This window comes from Barbus barbus, assembly GCF_936440315.1.
Source record: "Barbus barbus genome assembly, chromosome: 17".
NCBI classification, from domain to species: Eukaryota; Metazoa; Chordata; class Actinopteri; order Cypriniformes; family Cyprinidae; genus Barbus; species Barbus barbus.
In genome coordinates this window covers 17,114,894-17,136,217 of record NC_136745.1, presented here as the reverse complement: position 1 = coordinate 17,136,217, position 21,324 = coordinate 17,114,894, and the positions used below count along the sequence as shown (strand labels likewise).

Genomic DNA, 21,324 nt, shown 5'->3' with positions numbered 1-21,324 from the left:
ACCACAAAAGCAGTCATACGTAGCAAAGGTATATTTGTAGCAATAGCCAACAATACATTGTATGGGTTAAAATTATCGATTTTTCTTTCATGCCAAAAATCATTAGGATATTAAAACTGCCCCCCCCCCCCCCCCCCCCCCCATTTTTAAACATATACGTGAAAGTGCACTATTTTATAAATGTTATATAAAATAAATATTTTACATAGCAGGTTTTACTCTAAAATTGATATAAAATTAAAGCCTTATGTCTAAATAAGTTAAGTTCCAAATTTGAAGTTGATATGAAAAAAATTGAGGATCCTGTGTGATTTTATTTAGGGTGCCATCAAAACTCCATTTTTCTGTCACAAATGTCTAAATTTCTCTGTCAATATTACTCCGATCACAAACAGACCACCAAATATGGAATCAGACCTTTCCAACAATATGTATTTTGTCAAGATTATAAAAAGTTTTGATTCTAAAAGACCATAATACATTGTGTAATATGACACTTGACACTGCCCTCTAAGGGGGAGGAGACCCCAAAAGATTTTAAAGTACCATTTCCATGGTAACTCAATGTCCAATTTCAAAATGGTTTCACATGATGAATTTTGAGGTTTTAAGCTTTCAAATGATATATAATTGATGATGATTACTAAAATATTTGATAGGGAAAAAGACAACGAAAAAAAGAGTGCCACGCGTCCCACAGGTGGGACGGTGACAGATAAGGGGTTTTAAGTAAAGATCGTGTTCCATGAAGATATTTTGTAAATTTCCTACCCGTAAATATATCAAAACTTAAATTTTGAACAGTAATATGCATTGCTAAGAAATTAATTTGAACAATTTTAAATGTGATTTTCTCAATATTTTTATTTTTTTGCACCCTAATTATCCTAACAAACCATACATCAATGGAAAGCTTATTTATTCTTCTTTTAGATTATGTATAAATCTCAATTTTAAAAAAAACTGACCCTTATGACTGGTGTTGTGGTCCAGGGTCACAATTATGAATCTTTAAATATATATAGTTTTATAGACTTCTTAAGAGCACTGCTCCAGTGACAGGCTCCTCCACTGTTAGACCTCTCTGCGAGACTGCAGGCGCAGTTTCAAAACTAACTCTCGTTCAATGACTCAAGATCTCGCGAGCCCTCCGTCTTCAGTGCTTTCGGTGTTGGTACTATTTGTTATGGACTGTGTTGAGTTAGTCGCCCACCACTAGTAAATAATGGACTGAGCTATATAAAGGTAAATAATACTTAACGGGGTGTCTATTATTTCAGCTTCTGTGTGTAATATGTCTATAATTACCTCAACAACTGTAGCACTTGCTAAAATGTAGCTGTCATGCTAAGCTAACTGAAAGGCACCGGCTGCAGTCAGGGTTAGTTAGCAGTGTGTATTGTTGTCAGAGCGGCAGTCTTCACTTAATCTCAAATTAAAGCAGTCTCACGTTCAGACATCTGCTGCTTGGCTCAGGGACGCGCTGAAGGGATAACTTATCTAGCCCGAGACTGATATCATTGAATGGTAATTTTAAGCTTATGCTGATCTGGAAACGCATGCAAGTGTTTATACTAGCTTTAAATGTTTCCGAATTTTGACTTTTACTGAATTGAAAAGGTGTAACGTAACTGTATGTAAAAGTTCTCTTGGAACTCACAGATAGATATACAGAACTGTCACTATGATTGTGGACAAAGTTTATTTATACAGGTTCTATTAAAATCCTGTGTAATGTGTTGATTTCATGTGGATGGTCACATGATCAATCACGTTGCTTGAATAGGCTTAATCTGATGTTTGTAGACCAGTCTACACTCCCCCTTTATTTTTACTATATATGCTTCTATGTTGTCACTTGTCAGATAATCATATACATCCAGAGATTTATATTTACTAACATAATGTAATGTCAGTGTCTAGCAGGATTCAGTGTGTGTCTCCTGGACTTGCCACAGAGAGGATGTTCCTCTGCCTGGCACACAGACCATGGCAAGCCCTCTGCCGTGTCTACCTGCAACAACGAGCCCCTTTATCTCAGAGACCCTCTATAATAGCAAAGTCATGTTTCGGTAAGAGCATCACGCATTGTCATTTGCATGTTTTGTCCATATAAGGACTGAGAGAGGATGTTTGTTTAAATCTTTTTCTTATATTGTCATTCAGCATTGGTAGTTCTAATAATTCTAGACTAGATCCAGAAATCTTTCCGATTATGCAACTTGTGATTCTCTGTAGGTTGGAAAAGTGGAGGAGGTGTGCACAAACTCTGGTTTAGCTTTCCTGATTCCAGAGTCACATCCTTAACGTGGACACAGGTCCAGTACTGTTCCACATCAGGCAGTGATAAAGACGGATCTCCAGCAGGTCCTGTAGAGCCAAAGCCCACTGAGAAAGAACAAGCTGCACAGTCCTCTGCAAAAACAGCTGGTAATGATTCTGCATTATTTTGTATTTGTTCACAGGCTTTTGAATTACGTTTAAGTGTACTACTTTATGCTCATTTCTATGAACCATTTGTTTCTTTGGTTTTTGTGAGTAAATGTAAATAAATAGTGTTTTATATATTATGCATATTTATATATTGTATAATGTATGTGGAGTAACTATGATTTATTCTAACTGTTGTTTAGTTTTATTCAATGTGTATTTTTTTTCTTTTTATGCATTTTATGCAGGTCTGTCGAAAGCAGAGAGCATTCAAGTGAAAGGTATTACAGCCTTGTTTTACGTACAGACACTTTGTACATTTTGGTCCAATCAGAATTTATATCACAATTCTATGCATTTGAACTATCGTGCATGTTTTTTGTGTTTTCAGTACGGGCTGTCCTGAAAAAAAGGGAATATGGCACCAAATACACCCAGAATAATTTCATTACCGCAGTTAGAGCTATGAACGAGTTCTGCCTCAAACCCAGGTACCTTTAGGAAGTGTAGTGTTGTAGTTTACTTTGTTGTAATCCACCATGTTCACATGTGAATCTATGCATTTTTGTGTGTTCAAAGTGACCTTGAACCGCTTAGGAAAATCCGTCGACGTAGTCCCCATGACGACACGGAAGCCTTCACTGTCTTCCTGCGATCAGATGCGGAGGCAAAGTATGTACAACTGTTACACTACCATATATACTAAAAATAAAAGATTAGGTCAGTAAGATTCAGTTACATTTACACTTACAGTTATTACTAAGAATTAAAGAACAACAATTGCTGACCTTTTCCATAAAAATATTAAGCAAGAAATATTTTTCAGTATTTTTGATCAAATAATTGCAGCCTTAATGAGCATAAACAGTATAAAATCTTACTGACCTCAACCTTTTAAACTGCAGTGTACTGTATATACTTAATTTAGGCATCAGGTACAAGGATCTGAAATTATGAGTAGAGAGATCAATTATCATGTTTCGGTGTCTTTGTTTAGAGCACTGGATGTATGGGGAAGTCAAGAGGCACTTGCTAGAGAGAAGAATCTCAGGAAAGAGGTGCAAAGGGAGTACCAAGAAAGTATGTCATTCTCTCCTCATTTACTGCATGATCTGCATTCTAATGTGTTCATGTCATCTACCGTCTAAATGACCGTTAGTCTTTGTCTTTCTCACCCATAAGACATATTTAGAAATCAGAAGCTGTTGAAGGAGTACAAAGACTTCTGGGGGAACACAAAGGTAAAAACAAGTTCAAGCCTGGCACTATGATTTTTATGTTTTGGTACTACTAATTCCTGGGTGTAGCCAGTCCTCATGATTCATGATATTCCTCAGCTTCTGTCCCCTTCTTCCATTGTCTCTTTCTTGACATTTTTTAATACTTGTATTTTAATGCTACTCTTAATTAAACATCAAAGCAGAGCATATTGATGAGTACAATGCGTTTTTAGCTAACTGTTTTTGATCATTTTTGACCCCTATAGCCTCGGTCTAGGAATAGAGCAACATTTCTACAAGGACCGGGAAAAGTGGTGATGGTGGCTATATGCATGTAAGTTTTACTAACCCCATACTATCTAGCTATTAGATTAAGAATATTGAGTTAAAAGACACGTGCTTCCACATGAGGTATGACCCACGCTAACTGTTAGCCTTAAAACAACCAGATCTGTGTCTAGTACATTATACAACAAGCCAAATTATGTAATTATGTGTTGCTTAAAAATCTGTTACATTAAGACATGTTTTTTTTCTGTGAACATTGTACTATTTTTTTATTTTATTTTTAAGAAGTGTCTTATGCTTAACAAGGCTGCATTAATTTGATAAAATTAATTAAAAATTAAAAACTGTGAAATCATTGTGTATAATATTGTGAAATACTCTTACAACTTAAAATAACTGTTTTCTTTTGTAATATATTTAAAAATGTAATTTATTGCTGTGATGGCAAAGCTGAATTTTCAGCATCCGTTACTTCAGTCTTAAGTGTCATATGTTCCTTCAGAAATCCCTCTAATATGCTGGTTTTCTGCTTAAGAAATATTTCTTATTATCAATATTGAAAACAGTGCTGCTTAACATTTTCTTAGTATTTACTATGATACACTTTTTTTCTGGTTTCTTTGATGAATAATATTTAAAAAAAGCATTTATTTGAATTTTTTTTACTGTCACTTTTGATCAATTTCATGCAACATTGCTATATAAAAGTATTACTGTTTTGAAAATCAGTGTATTTGTTTATCAGGTGGAGATATAAATGTTTAATTTCACTTTTGCAATTTGCAGAAATGGACTGAATTTTTTCTTCAAGCTGTTGGCGTGGGTTTATACAGGATCTGCCAGTATGTTTTCAGAAGCCATCCACTCACTGGCTGATACCTGCAATCAGGTAAGTTGGCATTCATGTCCGTATTACCACCTTTGACCTCCAGGACATGCCTACAAAAGATGGTGTATGATTTAAAAATAAATTAAATAGACATGTATACTTCTTCACTCTTTCAATTCATCTCTTATACTCACTCTTTGACAGGCTCTTCTTGCACTAGGCATCAGCCAGTCTGTCCGGAACCCAGATGCCGTCCATCCGTACGTACAGCTCATACAGACTGATGTTGTCCTCTGGTCATGTGGTCATGTCTAAGCCAACTGTTCTCTGTTATTACAGGTATGGCTTCTCCAACATGCGTTACATCGCCTCTCTCATCAGCGGAGTCGGCATCTTCATGATGGGTGCTGGCTTGTCCTGGTATCACGGCATTATGGGACTCCTACACCCTCAGCCAATAGAATCACTGCTCTGGGTTAGTAGCATTGGAACTTGTAGATGTACAAAATTATATGAAGTCTATGATGTCCCATTACTTTTCGAAAGTGTTTGTAAAATTTTAAGGCTGAATTTATTTAATCAAAGGTACAGAAAATCTTAATATTCTGAAACATTACAATTTTATACTGTTTCTATTTGAATGTATTTTAAAATGTAATTTAATCCTGTGAAGGCAAAGTTGAATTTTCAGCAACCATTACTCCAGTCTTCAGTGACACAAGATCCTTCAGAAATCATTTTAATATGCTATTTTGTTGCTTAATAAACACCTTATTATCATTGTTGAAAACAGCTGTTCTGGTTGATATTTTTGTGGAAAATGTGCTAAATTTTGATGAATAGGAATTTAAAAATAGCAGCATTTATTTGAAATGGAAATCTTTGTAGTATTATAAATGCCTTTTAATGTCTTTTGATCAGTTCAATCTGTCCTTGCTGAATAAAAATGGATTTTAAAAAATCTCACTGACCTCAAAATTTGAACAATAGTGAATATAGCTGTTTTTTTATTGTCTTTTGCAGGCTTATTGTATTTTAGCAGGATCTCTGGTATCTGAAGGAGGTGAGATGTGGTTTCCTCTTCCATATTTTCATTAACATTGATTTAGTAAGGCCTGACAGTGTCACTATTTTAATGGAATCTATCTGCTGATTCCTCATAAAGCTACACTATTGGTGGCCATTAACGAGATCAAGAGGAGTGCACGTAAACAAGGCGTGTCCTTTTATGAGTACGGTATGTACCTTTGGTTAACTCTTCTATTAGCCTTGTATGTTATTTGATTGTAGTTGTAATTTTGACACAGTTTGGAGATAATCAGTTTGGTAATTGTTTTTTGTTTGTATATGACAGTGATGCAAAGTAGAGACCCCAGCACTAACGTGGTCTTGTTGGAGGACGCTGCTGCTGTGATCGGGGTAGTGCTGGCAGCTGGATGTATGGGACTAACGTCTCTCACAGGTATTTCAAATAAACACAAGAATAGTACCTGACCCTCCTGTTTCATGCTAACTGTGGTCTCTACCACAGGGTCAGAGTTAATAAGCACATGGGCCTGAGCTTTATCCCCTTTGTAAAGAGCAGTCAATGTTCTTTAAAGCTTTGTAAATCCAGCTCTAAATGCACTTCTGTGCACACACAAAGTCAACACCTACGGCTGCCCAGAAGCTTGTTCCTCTTGCCCTGTGGTTTTCATGGCTTTGTGGAAAATTTGTGTAGAGATCTGTATAATGCTCTATTCAGTAAACCTGCTTTCATGCTTGAGAACAGCCCTGATGGCAGTTTCAGCTCAGTTTATTATCTGGTGCTTACTACAGTTGTATGTTATTGAAGTGTAATCAACCATTAAACTAACAGCAATGTTATTTTACATAGCAGGGCTTTAAAAGAAAAAAAATTGCACTTTTGTTTGTACCACTATAAGGTCTCTATTGTGGCATTAAAGACTGCTGCATACCAATTCACGTACACTATAGTTCATAAGTTAGCGATCAGTAAGGATTTTTCTTTTGAAATAAGTCTTATTGATATTTATTTAAAAAGAAGATATGAAGTAAAAACAGTACAATTGTGAAATATTATTACAGTTTAAAATAATTGTCTATTATAATACGTTTTAAAATGGCAAAGCAGAATTTTCAGCATCATTACTCTAGTATTTAGTGTGACATGATCCTTCAGAAATCATTCTAACATGCTGATATGATTCTCAATAAACAATTTGTATTGTAGAGTCCATTAGTACCTGGCAACTTTTTCGGTATTTTTAAAAAGTCTTTGTTAAAGCATTATAAGCTGTGGATCAAGCCAACCAGCTATAAGGTGAATCAAAACATTACAACTTGTAGTTCAAGCCAAAAATAAAAGAAATTGAAAAGAACAAGACAAAGAAATCAGACAAAAAAAAGACCAGACAAGGTACAAGACTTAACTGTACTTTAACAGGGCAAACCATAACAGTCCCATGAAGCATTGCGAATTACATAAATTAAAAATAATGAAATATAGAACTATTAATTTAAAATAATTGATCATGTCTATAGAAACTATTTATTTTTAATTTATTTCAAATTATATACATATACTCACCGGCCACTTTATTAGGTACACCTGTTCAATTGCTTGGTAATCAGCCAATCACATGGCAGCAACTCAATGCATTTAGACATCTAGATGTGGTGAAGACGACTTGCTGAAGTTCAAACCGAGCATCAGAATGGGGAAGAAAGGGGATTTAAGTGACTTTGAACGTGGAATGGTTGTTGGTGCCAGGCGGGCTGGTCTGAGTATTTCAAAAACTGCTGATCTACTGGGATCTGTAGGGTTTACAGAGAATGGTCCGAAACAGAGAAAATATCCAGTGAGCGGCAGTTGTGTGGACAAAAATGCCTTGTTGATGTCAGAGGAGAATGGGCAGACTGGTTAGAGATGATAGAGAGGCAACAGTAACTCAAATAACCACTCATTACAACCAAGTTATGCAGAATACCATCTCTGAACGCACAACACGTCGAAGCCTGAAGCAGATGGGCTACAGCAGCAGAAGACCACACCGGGTGCCGCTCCTGTCAGCTAAGAACAGGAAACGGAGGCTACAATTCGCACAGACTCACCAAAATTGGACAATAGAAGATTGGAAAAATGTTGCCTGGTCTGATGAGTCTCGATTTCTGCTGCGACATTCAGAAGGTAGGGTCAGAATTTGGCTAAAGAACATGAAAGCATAGATCCATCCTGCCTTGTCTCAACAGTTCTGGCTGGTGGTGGTGGTGTAATGGATATTTTCTTGGCACACTTTGAGCCCCTTAGTACCAGTTGAGCATCGTTTAAACGCCACAGCCTACCTGAGTATTGTTGCTGACCATGTCCATCCATTTATGACTACAGTGTACCCATCTTCTGATGGCTACTTCCAGCAGGATAATGCACCATGTCTCAATGCTCAAATCATCTCAGACTGGTTTCTTGAACATGACAATGAGTTCACTTTACTCAAATGGCCTCCACAGTCACCATCACTGGCCACTTTATTAGGTGCACCTTGCTAGTATCGGGTTCGACCCCCTTTTTCCTTCAGAACTGCCTTAATTCTTCGTGGCATAGATTCAACGAGGTGTGGGAAACATTCTCATGACCCTACCATCTGAATGTCGCAGCAGAAATCGAGACTCATCAGACATGAATATTTAAGTATTGTGAGACCAACTCAATTGTTATTCAAGATAATGAAAATTTGTGAATCAATTTTAGCATATGGCTAAATGGATTACAGAATTTATTGTTACTTAACCTTCATATGCATAAATGTAAAAATTTGCCATTTAGTTGCCATGTAGATATTGCTAATATTACACAGAACTCACTGCACATTTTTTTATAACTCAGTGGGTTGTGGGTAACCTTATCCATGGTAGATGCTATATGTTCATTTGTCAGAATGTCATCCTGCACCATTGATGTGGGTTGCACTCATATTAGTCTTGCATATTATGTACTGTACATGACATTTAATGCATTTAATGCCTCTCTCTTTCTCCCCCTTCATAGGTAACCCCTACTATGACAGTCTGGGTTCTCTGGGTGTGGGCACCCTGTTAGGAACGGTATCTGCATTCCTCATCTACACTAACACAGAGGCTCTGCTGGGTCGCTCCATCCAGGCCGAGCATGTGCAGAAGCTCACAGAGTTTCTGGAAAATGACCCTGCTGTCAGGTCAGTCCTCCATCCCTGCCTCTCTCCAACGTATGTGTCCACTACATGTACCCACAGCCTGCATAATAAGAGCTTCATCAGCAAACAAGCTGCCACCTTACAGTTAATGAAAGTACTTTAACAAAGAGGCAGAAGTAACCTGCTTCAAAAGCTTTTCAAATTCAGGCAAGAATCACATTCTGAAATGTAAGCTTGCTCAGACAGTTACATCAGTGTACGTTCGTGCTTTGATGAAATTAGATTTGATGTCCTCACCTCAGGTCATTTTGTCTCCAGGGCGATTCATGATGTCAAAGCCACAGATATTGGGCTGAGCAAAGTGCGCTTCAAGGCAGAGGTGGACTTTGATGGGCGGGTGGTGACACGCTCATACCTGGAGAAGCAAGACATTGAACAGATCCTCAATGTACGTGCTAAGAGACAAGGCTTCTGCTGTGATGTAGATCATCTGACGTGACTTAAGCATTCGTTTTTTTAAGTCTATCCATTGTTTCGTAGAAGTGACTAAACTATTAGCACTCAAACAAATTCATGGTAGTTTTTGCTAAAGAATCATCTTTTTGTGAGCTCTGCATATTAGTAGTGTAACTGTGTGTGCTTACAAATTGTGTGCATTTGGCCTGCAGGACATTCAGCAGGTGAAGACGCCAGAGGAGCTGGAGAACTTTATGTTGAAGCACGGGGAGAACATTATTGACACCTTAGGAGCAGAGGTGGACCGTCTAGAGAAAGAACTTAAGGTAACTGAGAAGACCACACTCAAGTTCTTAATTGACGTCTATGGTTCTATGAAGAACGTATTGTACAAAAGGTTCTTTATTGTGGAAAAAGATTCTTTTAAATATTTTCCACTCTAAGAAAACTATGTTTTCTTAAAAACTGGGTTCTTTAGCAAACCTTAAATGGTCCTTTGGCAGTGCTGTGAAAAGCCCATTTTGGAGCCTTTATTTTTAAGAATGTATGATTTAGATCTCTCTGTGTCTCCATCCTGACAATCCTTCTGTAAAATTAACCTACTTGATGTATGGTTAGCTGTCAGAATAAGTCAGCACTACATTCAGCAGACACCACACTCATGATTGCACATAAAGGAAATCAGTTCAGCTATTTAGCCACCACTATTCAAATAACTTCCAGTTTCACTCTCCAGTGTTTCATTTTGGGAAAGGAAAATCAGATTTGATGTTTCGCAGAGAACAACACTGTAATTGCCTTTTCACACTGTATATGATGTATTGGCAGATGGCGAGAAAGTTAAATGCAAATGTTTGTGTGAAAATTATTTTCTTTTTTGCTTTTCAATTTATTTACATTTTTTATGTACTGACATTTCTGAATTTACAAAAAGGAGATTTAATTCGAAATCAAATATGAACATTTATACATTTTAGCATTTAAGCATAAAAGATTTTTATACATTTTAGCATTCATTATTATCAACATTTCAAACAGTTGCTGCTGCTTAATATTTTGTGAAAACCGTGATACCTTTTTTTCAGGACTCTTTGGTGAAGAGAAAGTTTAAAAGAACAGCATTTTTTAAATACATGTAAATGTATTTGCCGTCACTTTTTATCAATTTAATGCTTTCTTGCTAAATAAAAGTGTCCATTTGTCTTAAAAAAAAAAATTAAAATTAAAACATTTTTGGATGGTAATGTGTTGAATCGAATGTTTTTTTGAACAAGCTGGTACTTACTAGTCCTCATTTTTCCTTGACTGACTCTTGCTCTTTATCTCCGACAGCAACGTAATCCTGAGGTGCGGCATGTGGATCTGGAGATTTTATAATGTCATGGCAGATTGCAGAATGGAGATCAGGATGGAGCGGAAGGAAAACTAATCAAACCTTGAGTGACCGTGAGCGCCCCATTCTCTCCAACCAGCCAATCAGCTGAGGTCTTATGTTACATCTGTCCCACATCAACCAAGCTTTAACCTGTACATGGTTTCAGTGGCTGATAATATAGCAAAACCATAGCCAATACAGAGAGGACTCCAGCTGGATAGAGACAAGGCTAATAAATTATTATTTTACAGTCATTAGCTTTCAGAGCTGTGGTAGTTTGTACCCTCAGAGCTTTGAAATCATGTCCATGGATTGTAAAAGGACCAGTCTTACTTCTTTTCACAGTTTGTATGCATTCATATTTTACAGTTCTCTCATAACACCAAAGTTTTAGTAAACAATATATAACCTAGCTTGAAGGGTAAAGCGTCCATTCTGCTATTTGAAAGCACTGGTTTAAATAATATGTAGAAAAGTTTCCCATGTTACTCCATTGTTTTTCAGATGCACAGAGATGATGGCATGTTCAATCGATGCCATTGTCATTGAATAAAGTAAGCTGATTTACTGAATTTTCATGAGTGAGTTACAAAAATTAAGAGTAATTGTAATCTACTTTTTTAATCCAGTTTAAATTGATGTTTAAAAAAGGTAATGTAAAAAAACATTTTCAGATTCCTTCATGAATTACTTGTTTAAAATAGTACTAATAACAGATGAAGAAAGTGTATTCTAAACCATATTATATCCACATATATCAGTAATGAGAGAACCATAGAACCAAATTTAATACAACAGGTATCCATGGCCCACCTCAGACCCCTCAAGTAATGACGACTACTCAGATCTTCACATCCTTCCTATACTAAAAGTACTAATGTCATTATGCTGCTTTTGGGACTGTTCATCTGTTTACGCTGTAATTTAGTGTGACTGAATGAAGAAAGCAATTGTAGATGTCCAAAAACAGCTCTGTTTCTAAAGTAACTGGTGGCATTGTTGTGTTGCCAACCTAGTTTGTGAACACTAGCGCATGTGTTTTTCCATTGTAAATAATTCCTGACTGTGAAATTGCAACATCTTATTTTGAAAAAGCATTTCCCCTCAGTACACATACAAACAGTATATTTTGTGGTAGTTACCTGCTCTCTTGTGTTGAAGTATATGTAATGTTTTTTAACATTGTAAAATTTCCCCTAAGGAACAGCCAGGTATCTAATGCAGGTTTAATGAACACATTCGAGGTTAGCAAGGATGAAGTTTAAAAATTAGTTATGGAAAAGGCTTTAAGACTATATATATTTTAAATATTTGACAGATTGCTATTTGGTTAGATCTTTGAGCTGTTTGGAGCTACTGAAGAAAGAGGATGAATAAATTGCAATTAATTTATTAAACCATTGAATGTTTGTCTCTTATTTTTTTGTTTTGTTATGAAGAAAATAAATATAAAAGATTTTTGTTCGTTTTTTAAAGGAATTAATGCTTTTATTGCACAAATGATGCATTAATTAAAAGTTACATAAAAATACATTTAGAATGTTACAAAACATAATTAGTTTAAATTAGTATTATTTTGTAGCTATTTTAAATTATAATATTTAAAAAATATTATTTTACAGTATTTTTAGGCAAATAAATGCAGCCTTCGCGAGTGTTAGATAACACATTTAAAAAACACCATTTAAAAAAATATTTTATATTCATTTATTCCTTATGACGGCTCTTATTTAACATCGCTCATCAAAAATGTTAATGTCATTGGCTAGTACGCTCATCACTAATCTTAGCCTTTCATGTTGATGGCTCAGATGTATTTCTGGACACTTGAGCTGCAGCCTACAAATATAAAAGGGTTTCTCAAAATAATAGAACCGTAGATTTCGACTAATATGCAGCATTATAGGATTCTGTATGGTCAATGGCAGCCGTGATTTCAGTTTGCGGTGTACAGGATGCATCTACAGCAGCAGGGACATTGTACACAGGCTGTGACTCAAATTCTAGTGAGCAGCCTACCTAGACGACATTTGTGAGCGTGTTATGAGCATTTGACTTACACTTCCTGTCCAGGTAGGAAACACACTAGGGTTTGAGACACGCCGCGGAGGGACATGAGAAACGTGTGGCGCATCTGTGATGGTGATCATGAAGAAAGGTAGAGACACCGCGGCTGAGGGTTTGAGCTCTCTGTAAAGGTAAAGTGTGTTTTTTTCATTTGATCTGATGACTAATATTTACTCGACAGATTGTAAAGAAATGAATATTGCCGTTGTGATGCTTATATATCAAAATAAATCACTGATTCTGCGAAGGCTCATTTAAATCTGTCGATTTTATATATACATCGCGCGCTTTTTTATTTTGTAAAAAGTCAAACACACGATAAATTTGTGTTTTGTTCACAATATATCAAATATTTAATATCGGATGTTATCTAAAATAACTAAATATTGTATTAGTATTGCTGGAGTTTAACCGTGATATATATTCCGAGTCTGCATGCTAGCTCGTTTGGATTGTTTATCGACTGTCGATATTTGATATTCGTGTGAATTTTGCTATTGTTATTGATGTTTGTCATTGCAAACACACCAATAGGGGGCGCTATCGGCCTTGTCTTGATGACCACGTCCTCCAGCTCTATTAATGAAAGCATTACACCATATTTATGTTAATTTACCTTTCGATATTGTCATTTGTCTAACCTTAATGTGACACTGGCTGCGTCTGGAAAACCTAACGAGCTGCCTACCTAGACAGCATTATGAGGCATCTTACAATAATGTCCAAAAATGCTGCTGCTGCGGCTCGCTAGATTTTGAGAGACAGCCAGTGGTGTTATTATGTACCCTCAGTAGACATCATGCACAGATGATTTACTCTGAGCTTTGAGCCTCTTTACAATGCTGCCTTGTAGACCCAGAATCAAGCAGCATTGTACAGGGCTATGAAAGCACAGAGACACACTTCTATATCAGCCCGGCTGTTTATGAAGGATTCCTGTCAACCTCTAGTATATTTATGTGATTATTTTGTATCATTGCAATGCACTTGATTTACACCTCTTTTAATTATTAATAGATTTGACGCTTTGTTTAATCAACCCTGTAATTGAACTGAAAAGCGATATCATTCGTATACAGACATTAGGTCATCATCTTTCAGTGTCAAGCAATTTGATTCCTGCAGAAGTTTGAATAATTAAATATAACGTACGTAACTACATCCCTAGCTGACTGGAAAATAATTCAACATTTATTTATTTAAAAATAATATTTAATTATTTTTAATTTATTATTATATATTAAAATGACAACAATATTTAGCATTATTATTATTAAAATTCTTAATTTGTTTGGGGTTTTATCCTTTGTTAGTTTATTTATTTATTTTAATTTTTTTCTCTTTTTGATGTTCACCAGATAATGCTTTGAATTTTGTTTTCATGCTGGGATCATAGGGTTCAGAAAGATGATATGTCTCTCTGAACTACTAGTTAATTTACTTAATTACTATATATATTTACAGTGACAGACTGTGTCCATGCTGTCCAATTAGGTAATGTCGCCAGACATCTGTTGGCATGTGACACAAAAAGCCTCATGCTGTAATAATTAATCATCAAATAGCAAATATGGTAAAAACTACATCTGTAGACATTTCTAAAAAAACGTTTTATTCACAAATAGCATAGTAATTTCTGCGTCTCTTGTTTTATCCATGGCTTATGGGGGTGGAGGTGGTGCTGGTAAGTGTTGTGCAGGCACTTGAAGAGGACCTTAGTGAGAACAGCTGGAGCAGGGCTGGAGACCGTTCTCGTTGCACGCTGTGCACTTCAGGGCTTTGAAGGAGTCGGTGAAGCAGTTGCGAAACACAGACATTTTGCTGCCATGGCACATAGCGCACGGGACAAAGGCAAATCCCCCACACGTCTGGCATGTGTCGGGGTGCTGAACCCTCTACCATCAGACAGAGAAACAGAAAAATGTTAGTGGATTTGAATGAAATATCTGACCCATGTGCACATTCTCTTTGAGATCCCATCTGAGTGATGCTTTATTTATTTAATAAAATATGGCAAATGCAAGCATGACTTTAGCTATTATTTTGGGCTGTTTGCAATTATTGATGGGACCCGATCTCACAGGAAGATGTAACTATTTGACATAGTGGCGATTTCATATGAAAGTATACAATGTGAATCATACAAAAACAAACAATTTTCAGAAAAAAGTAAGCATGAAGGTCCACTCCTAAATGGTATGTTTGTAAAAATGTAGAATAGTTACAAATTTGCCTCAAGATTATGTTAAAATTGTTGACATTAACTATGTTTGAGAAACCACTGTATAGCAAATTGTGCCTGCCAAATGCATAAATGTAAATAATATTAGTCACTGATATATAATGTAGTCTATGTTTAAAGAGCTATAATGAACTGTAATAATAAACCTTTCTTGTCGTAAGTGGTTCTGTTTTCTGTTACAGAATAAACTATGACACTGAACCAGATTTGACTTTACCATTGGAACCAAAAGGTAAAAATATATCTTTTTATGAAGTTGTATGTTTTGGTTTATACTACAATTAAAAAAATCAGCATTCTTTATTTATAGTTCCAAGAAGAAACTTTAACATCCAACCTTTTCAATGCAACAAAAAGGTATTTTAGTGGAAAAGGGTTCTTATTATTAAAATGTTCTTCACACTAAGAAAACAAGTTCACCCAAAATGGTTCTTCTGTGGCATTGCTGCAAAAAGCCCCTTATGAAACCTTTATTTTAGTGGAAAATATCAATATTTACCTCTATTTTGGTGAGGAGATCCTGAAGCTCCCCTAATTCATTCATTGCGAGTATTTTCTCTGCACCCTGAATGTGCAAAACATATGTAAATCATTATTCAGAGTTCAAGCATTAGCATAATGGCATTAAATATGGTGTGGATTTTGAAGGAGATGAGGAGCATGAGTGTGAGCACTGACCCCTAGGTAGTGTCCATCAATGAAGACCACAGGCAGTGAGGGAGGTTCACCCACTCGCTTACAGCGTGTCTCCAGTACCTTCCCATATTCACTGTCCAAAGCGATGTTCTTCTCTATGAACTTCACCCTGTGGTTCTGAAAGATCTTTCGGACCAGCTCACATCGCTCAAATGTAGTCCTGACCACTCGAAAACTGGTGGTGTAGATTACAATTCGCCCGAACTCTAGAGTCAGTTCTGGCTGAGAGAGCCAAAGAAAACATAGAAGTCTGGCGTTAGATGAGAGAGGCTCTCTTTCACAGTATTCAATCTAATCATGACACTTCTCACTTGCTTTCAAGAGTAAGCAAATGAATTTGCAACAAAACCTTCAGAAATAAGAACAAATCAGTTTAATATACTGCATTTTACAAGTATGGTTTTAACTGTAATTGAAAAGCATAATAAATGTTTAATGTTTTCTACGTCTGTACATGTTTTGCAGCAGCTTTTGCAGGTAACAGCAGGCAGCATCTATTGATTTTGTGAGTCACTGTTCCTGAGATTGCCCTTCAACATCCTTTCTTAGAAGAACAGCTCTCATGAAGTGTGAAGGTGTTTTTCTCAGCAAAGAACAAAAATAGACTCAACCTTCACGCATTTTGAAGTGAGACTAGAGGATGGACTTGCAATTTTCTGTACCATTTAGTTACTACATCATGGTTTGGTTGATGTGGTATTATAAGCAACTTATGAATGTTTCTAGTTGAGGAAAATTGTATTAATCCTCAAATTCCAATAAGAACACAACTGCAAGCCTAGTGCAATTACTGTAGCATTGTAACTTAAGCCAGGCATTAGCATGAGTCAGCTGTTAAGATTAAAGTATGAAGTGCCAATAAACCTGCAGTAATGCACTTATTGTGCACTTATTGTCTGATTAATGATTCTCACCATCCTTATCTGACATCAAATAGCAGCTCATAAAAAGTTATAACTTGCTATATCGACATGCTGACAAAGATAGTGATGGCATTTCCTGTTTAGCAATCTTGGATAAATGAGTCTGTGTTGTGGGAGCAGAAATTACAGTGCACTGGACAAAATATCAAACTAAAAGTGTCATCTCCAAAAGAATAATGCTAATAAACTCCTTTCAGTAACGTTAATAGAGCGTTTGATCAAAGTTATCTGGTCTTTTATAATTTCTCAAAATGTTAGCACAAAAAATAATTTGATAATTATTCATGTAACGTTTTTTTCTGAAATGTTTCATTTGGATGTTTGTCTAATGATGTTTCAAAGTTACTACTTGTTTCAGAACATTCAGAAAACATTTATAGGTAACATTCCCATATTTCTTTGCAAAATAATCAAATGGTATATTCCTTTAACGTTTGTATATTCAAGAAAAACTTAAGGGATAGTTCACCCAAAAATGAAAATTCTGTCATTAATTACTCACTCTCATGTCGTTCCAAACCTAAGAACTTCATTCATCTTCAGAAAACAAATTAAGATATTTTTGATGAAATCAAGAGCTCTCTGACCCTCCATAGACAGCAACGCAACTGAAATCTTCCCAGACCCAGAAAGATAGGACATTGTTAAAATTGTCCATATCAGTGGTTCATCTGTAATTTTACGAAGCTACAATAATACTTTTGGTGCGCAAAGAAAACAAAAATAACTTTATTCAACAATTCTTCTCCTGCTCGTCCTGTCCTCTGACCTGATTGAGAGTAACTTGCCACGACGCTTCGCTTTTCTGTGCTTTTCTCTGCTCATAAACAAGGCGCAGAGCATGCGTGTTCTATGTCAACAGCAGCACGCACATGCAACATGGTACTCTCTATAATGGCAGAAGACGGGATGAGGAGGAGAAGAATTGATGAATAAAGTCATTATTTTAAGTTTTCTTTGCGCACAGAAAGTATTCTCGTAGCTTCGTAAAATTACAGTTGAACCACTGATATCACGTGGACTATTTTAACTAATGCTGTCTTCACGTGAAATCGGAATTAACGTAAATACGAGTTTCCTAATCGGAAATTGGACGTGAACGGCCTCTCAAGTCATATTTACTACTGAGAAATTCAGAAATAATTTTGATACCAGACAGAGTTTCCGAGTTGGGCGAGTCATAAACTTTAAACATGATTGAGGGGACAACCATTGCTGTTCTCACAACAACTACATCCCTTTGTCTTGTCGCTAAAGTAATGTATTTATAGGCTAGATATGAAGGATCAATCGAAGCATATTGTATGTTTTATAAACAGTGAAATAAGCATGTATTTGACCGAAATTCCAGAATTGCAAACTGACATTGATTGGTTTGATTGTCAACCAATGGGATGCTACGTTTTATTCTTTCCGACATTAAAGCACTTGAATACGACAAGCTCGTAATCACGACTTCATAAATTGGAAATAGGACATTTCAGATAGCACGTGAAGGCAGCATGTGTTTCTGGGCCTGGGAACTTTTCAGTTGCATTGCTCTCTATGCAGCGTGAGAAAGCTCTCAGATTTCATCAAAAATATCTTAGTGTTCCAAAGATGAACTTACAGGTCTTACAGGTTTGGAACGGCATAAGGGTGAGAATATATATTTTTAAACTTGACGTTTTAAATATTCAGAGAACATCAGAAAAGATATTTTCACACACATTAGCAAAACGAATGCTGGGAAGAAACTTTGCATTTGCAAGTTTTGTGAGTGAACGCAAATGCATCGAAATATAATTATTCTTCCTATCTAAATCTCCTTGCCCCTTATGGGCTCTGTAGTTGTTTGATAGACATCATGTATTACATTATTTAAATAATGACCTTACATGTAGTAGATTTTATTGGCCTGTCTAATCCCCTATTTACCCTCTGTTAAAAAAGATATAGATGTATATGCAACTTTTTCAGTGCTCAACTACAAAGCAGAGGTCCTGAGAATACATTAAGATGATTAGCTTTGCCAAAACACTTAAAGAAATGCATCATTAATCTTTAATCGTACATTGATCTTGCTCAGCGGGACAGCTCATTTGTCTGGCCAAAGCCTGAGAGAAGAGAACATGTTCTGTAACCAATAGCGGCTGAGGAAAGAGGCTCTGACCCTGTTAAGGACACAAAGCTTCCAAGCAGCTGTCAATATTAAAGAAAGTCTGATAATATTAATGAAAGTCAGTTTTTTATCAGAGCTAATGTGCATTGACATCCACTGTCAAGATTTTAGATGGAAAAACTGACCCTGAAACACTTACCCCATTGTTTTTAGCCAAGTTATTAAAGTGTATTTGGCCAGCACTGACTTTGTGCTTGACTCCCCGAACGGTCCCATTTTTGCTGAGGATATTCACTCTTTTGGTACTCAACACTTTGTCTCTTCCTCCTGCAAACATCAGCAAGTCATCAGGCTCACTTCCACTGTCATCCAACTCTGACCCCAAGAATCCACACAGGTGACCGTTCGCCTCCCCGCTGGTGGATGGAGTGCTGGCCCGGTCCGCCTCGGAGCTGCTGGCGCAGTCTGAATCCAGGGAATCCGATGGCCCTTCATCCTTAAACATCTCTTTCAAAACCCGCCCGCTGTTCCCTGAGGCCACCCGGAATCTCACCCTCTTCTGCCTCTTTCCATCCTCCGGTGTCAACAAAGCCTCCATTGCATCGGCTTACATGGTCCACAAAGAAAAGGTGATTTTAATCCCTCAGTTTCATTGGTGGATGGAAATAATTATCCCCTGTTTTGCTCCATGAGTCCCCTGGAGCCCAGACACAGTGAACAGACCCGGAAAGAGGTTGATCTGTGAGTTCCCATCAGCCTCACCACCAGTGTTCCTGTACATGTTAATAATGCATGTGGCCTTGCCATGGTTACTGAGAAAAGCAACCATGAAGAAACTGATAGTCTTTTTAATAATTCACCATGCCATATATTTTTCTCTTTTTTTCTGTGAATAGCCTTGAGTCATAGACAGAAATTTTGTAAATGACAGTTCTTATGTTTAAAAAAGAAGAAAAAAAGACATTTCTGCCATCATTCATTTATACTCATTTTCCAAAACTATGAATAAAACATTATTGGCTTTCATTGTGTGGACAAATAATAAACACAAGTTCCACAGGGTTAGTAAATAACTTTTTTTTGTGAACTGCCCCATCAACATTTGTTTCGCTATGTTAGTTAGCTGAGAGTATGCATATGATTTGAGAGGGACATTGATTTGTCCTGTAGAGCAGCTAGAAGTTATGATTGCTTGTCAGTAAAATGGAGAGACTTTTTCTATTTAATTACTACAGTAAGATGCTACTGTGGTTCTCAATGCATCTTAGAACTTCTTAATGCACTGCAGTTTCTTGCCACTTGAAGATTGCGCTAGGTCTGCATGCATTCACCTGCTGTGCTTGAGAATGGAGCTCTTCTGTCATTAGCTGGTATTTGCACCCATCTGCCCTCCAGTGGGGCTGCAGGTAGCACTGCAGCTGCTCTGTTACTGCAGAAGTGGACCGAGCCATATTGTGTGCTGGCAAGCTCAATAGGCCAATACTCACATCTTGCATCGCAGTTGATGGAAATGGAATACATTATACATTAACTGGAACAAAGCCATTTATAGGCATATTGTCACTTTCAGTCTGCACAGTCTACGAGAAAACGGGTCTTTTTTTGAGTACAGAAAACAAAAATGGCATATATTTCCCATTTACAAAGATTTTGAAATATGTATTTTTTTTGTTAATGTTTTGTGGGTTTTCATGCGTGTTTGTAAGCTATCATATTTGTTAGTGTATGTTTGCAAAAATAAAAAAATATTTATTTATTTACATAGAGGTCGACTATCATCAAAATTCTGTGGTTTCTCTTATCCTCACCAAAGTTGTATTTATTTAAAAATACACTAAATTTTTATAAAGTATTCTTACAATTTAAAATAACTGTTTTCTATTTTAATATATTTTATCATTTAATTTACTCTGTGATGGAAAAGCTGATTTTTCAGCATCATTACACCAGTTTTCAGTGTCACAAGATCCTTTAGAAATCATTTTAATATGCTGACTCTAATTGAAATACTTGAAATGCTGTCACTTTTAAGTAATTTAGAATTCTGAAAAGAATTCTTTAAAAAAAAAAATAATAATAAAACTCTTACTGACCCCAGACTTTTGAACAGTAGTTTAGGTGATGTACAAGGCTACTTCAAAGACAAAACATCCCACCCAAACTTCCTCTTTCATCATGAAATACAACAACACAGGGAAAAAACTGCACTCATCAACTGTGTTTTCATGGATCTTAAGTGCTGACTACAGTTTTTAATGCCATATTCTTTCTGAAGCATCACTAGCACAAAATGACAAAGTTTTGTTACATAATTATGGCAAATAACAGACATACCTCTGGCGATAGTCTTTTTTGCCCTCTCATTTATCATGCTGATCTGTTGGTTCTTCTCTCAGCCACTCCCCTAAAGGAGTTATCGGAGTTAAACACACAGTCACATCAGATGATCTTTGCATTTCAAACAGTAGCATGAGAAGAACCAAACGGTTTAACACAAAGACTCTGCATAATTTAGAGGCTGCAAA

At 36.4% G+C, this 21,324-nt stretch overlaps 2 protein-coding genes across 3 annotated transcripts; one reads left to right on the top strand and one right to left on the bottom strand.

Annotated features, from left to right (window-relative positions):
• Nucleotides 1–1,135: 1,135 nt before the first annotated feature.
• LOC306883301 (proton-coupled zinc antiporter SLC30A9, mitochondrial-like) lies at nt 1,136–12,239 on the top strand. Of its 2 annotated transcripts, none has more exons than XM_079438468.1 (19): nt 1,136–1,245; nt 1,917–2,072; nt 2,239–2,430; nt 2,679–2,711; nt 2,822–2,921; nt 3,010–3,102; nt 3,428–3,510; nt 3,613–3,671; nt 3,917–3,984; nt 4,725–4,827; nt 4,972–5,027; nt 5,107–5,242; nt 5,791–5,830; nt 5,933–6,004; nt 6,122–6,229; nt 8,816–8,981; nt 9,258–9,387; nt 9,608–9,721; nt 10,728–12,239. In XM_079438468.1, exons 2-19 carry the CDS (start codon nt 1,964–1,966, stop codon nt 10,770–10,772), a joined length of 1,707 nt encoding a protein of 568 aa, XP_079294594.1. In that variant the 5' UTR covers nt 1,136–1,245; nt 1,917–1,963; the 3' UTR covers nt 10,773–12,239. The 2 variants fall into 2 exon arrangements, with proteins under 2 accessions (XP_079294594.1, XP_079294595.1); XM_079438469.1 differs by having other exon boundaries at nt 1,159–1,245; nt 1,924–2,072; nt 10,728–12,169.
• A 2,189-nt stretch (nt 12,240–14,428) lies between these two features.
• On the bottom strand, nt 14,429–19,397 carry LOC306883604 (glutaredoxin domain-containing cysteine-rich protein 1-like; the record flags this gene model as incomplete). Its single annotated transcript, XM_079438971.1, has 4 exons — nt 14,429–14,732; nt 15,579–15,644; nt 15,758–15,997; nt 18,999–19,397. 4 exons carry the CDS (start codon nt 19,395–19,397, stop codon nt 14,553–14,555), a joined length of 885 nt encoding a protein of 294 aa, XP_079295097.1. The 3' UTR covers nt 14,429–14,552.
• Between the last annotated feature and the right edge of the window lie 1,927 nt (nt 19,398–21,324).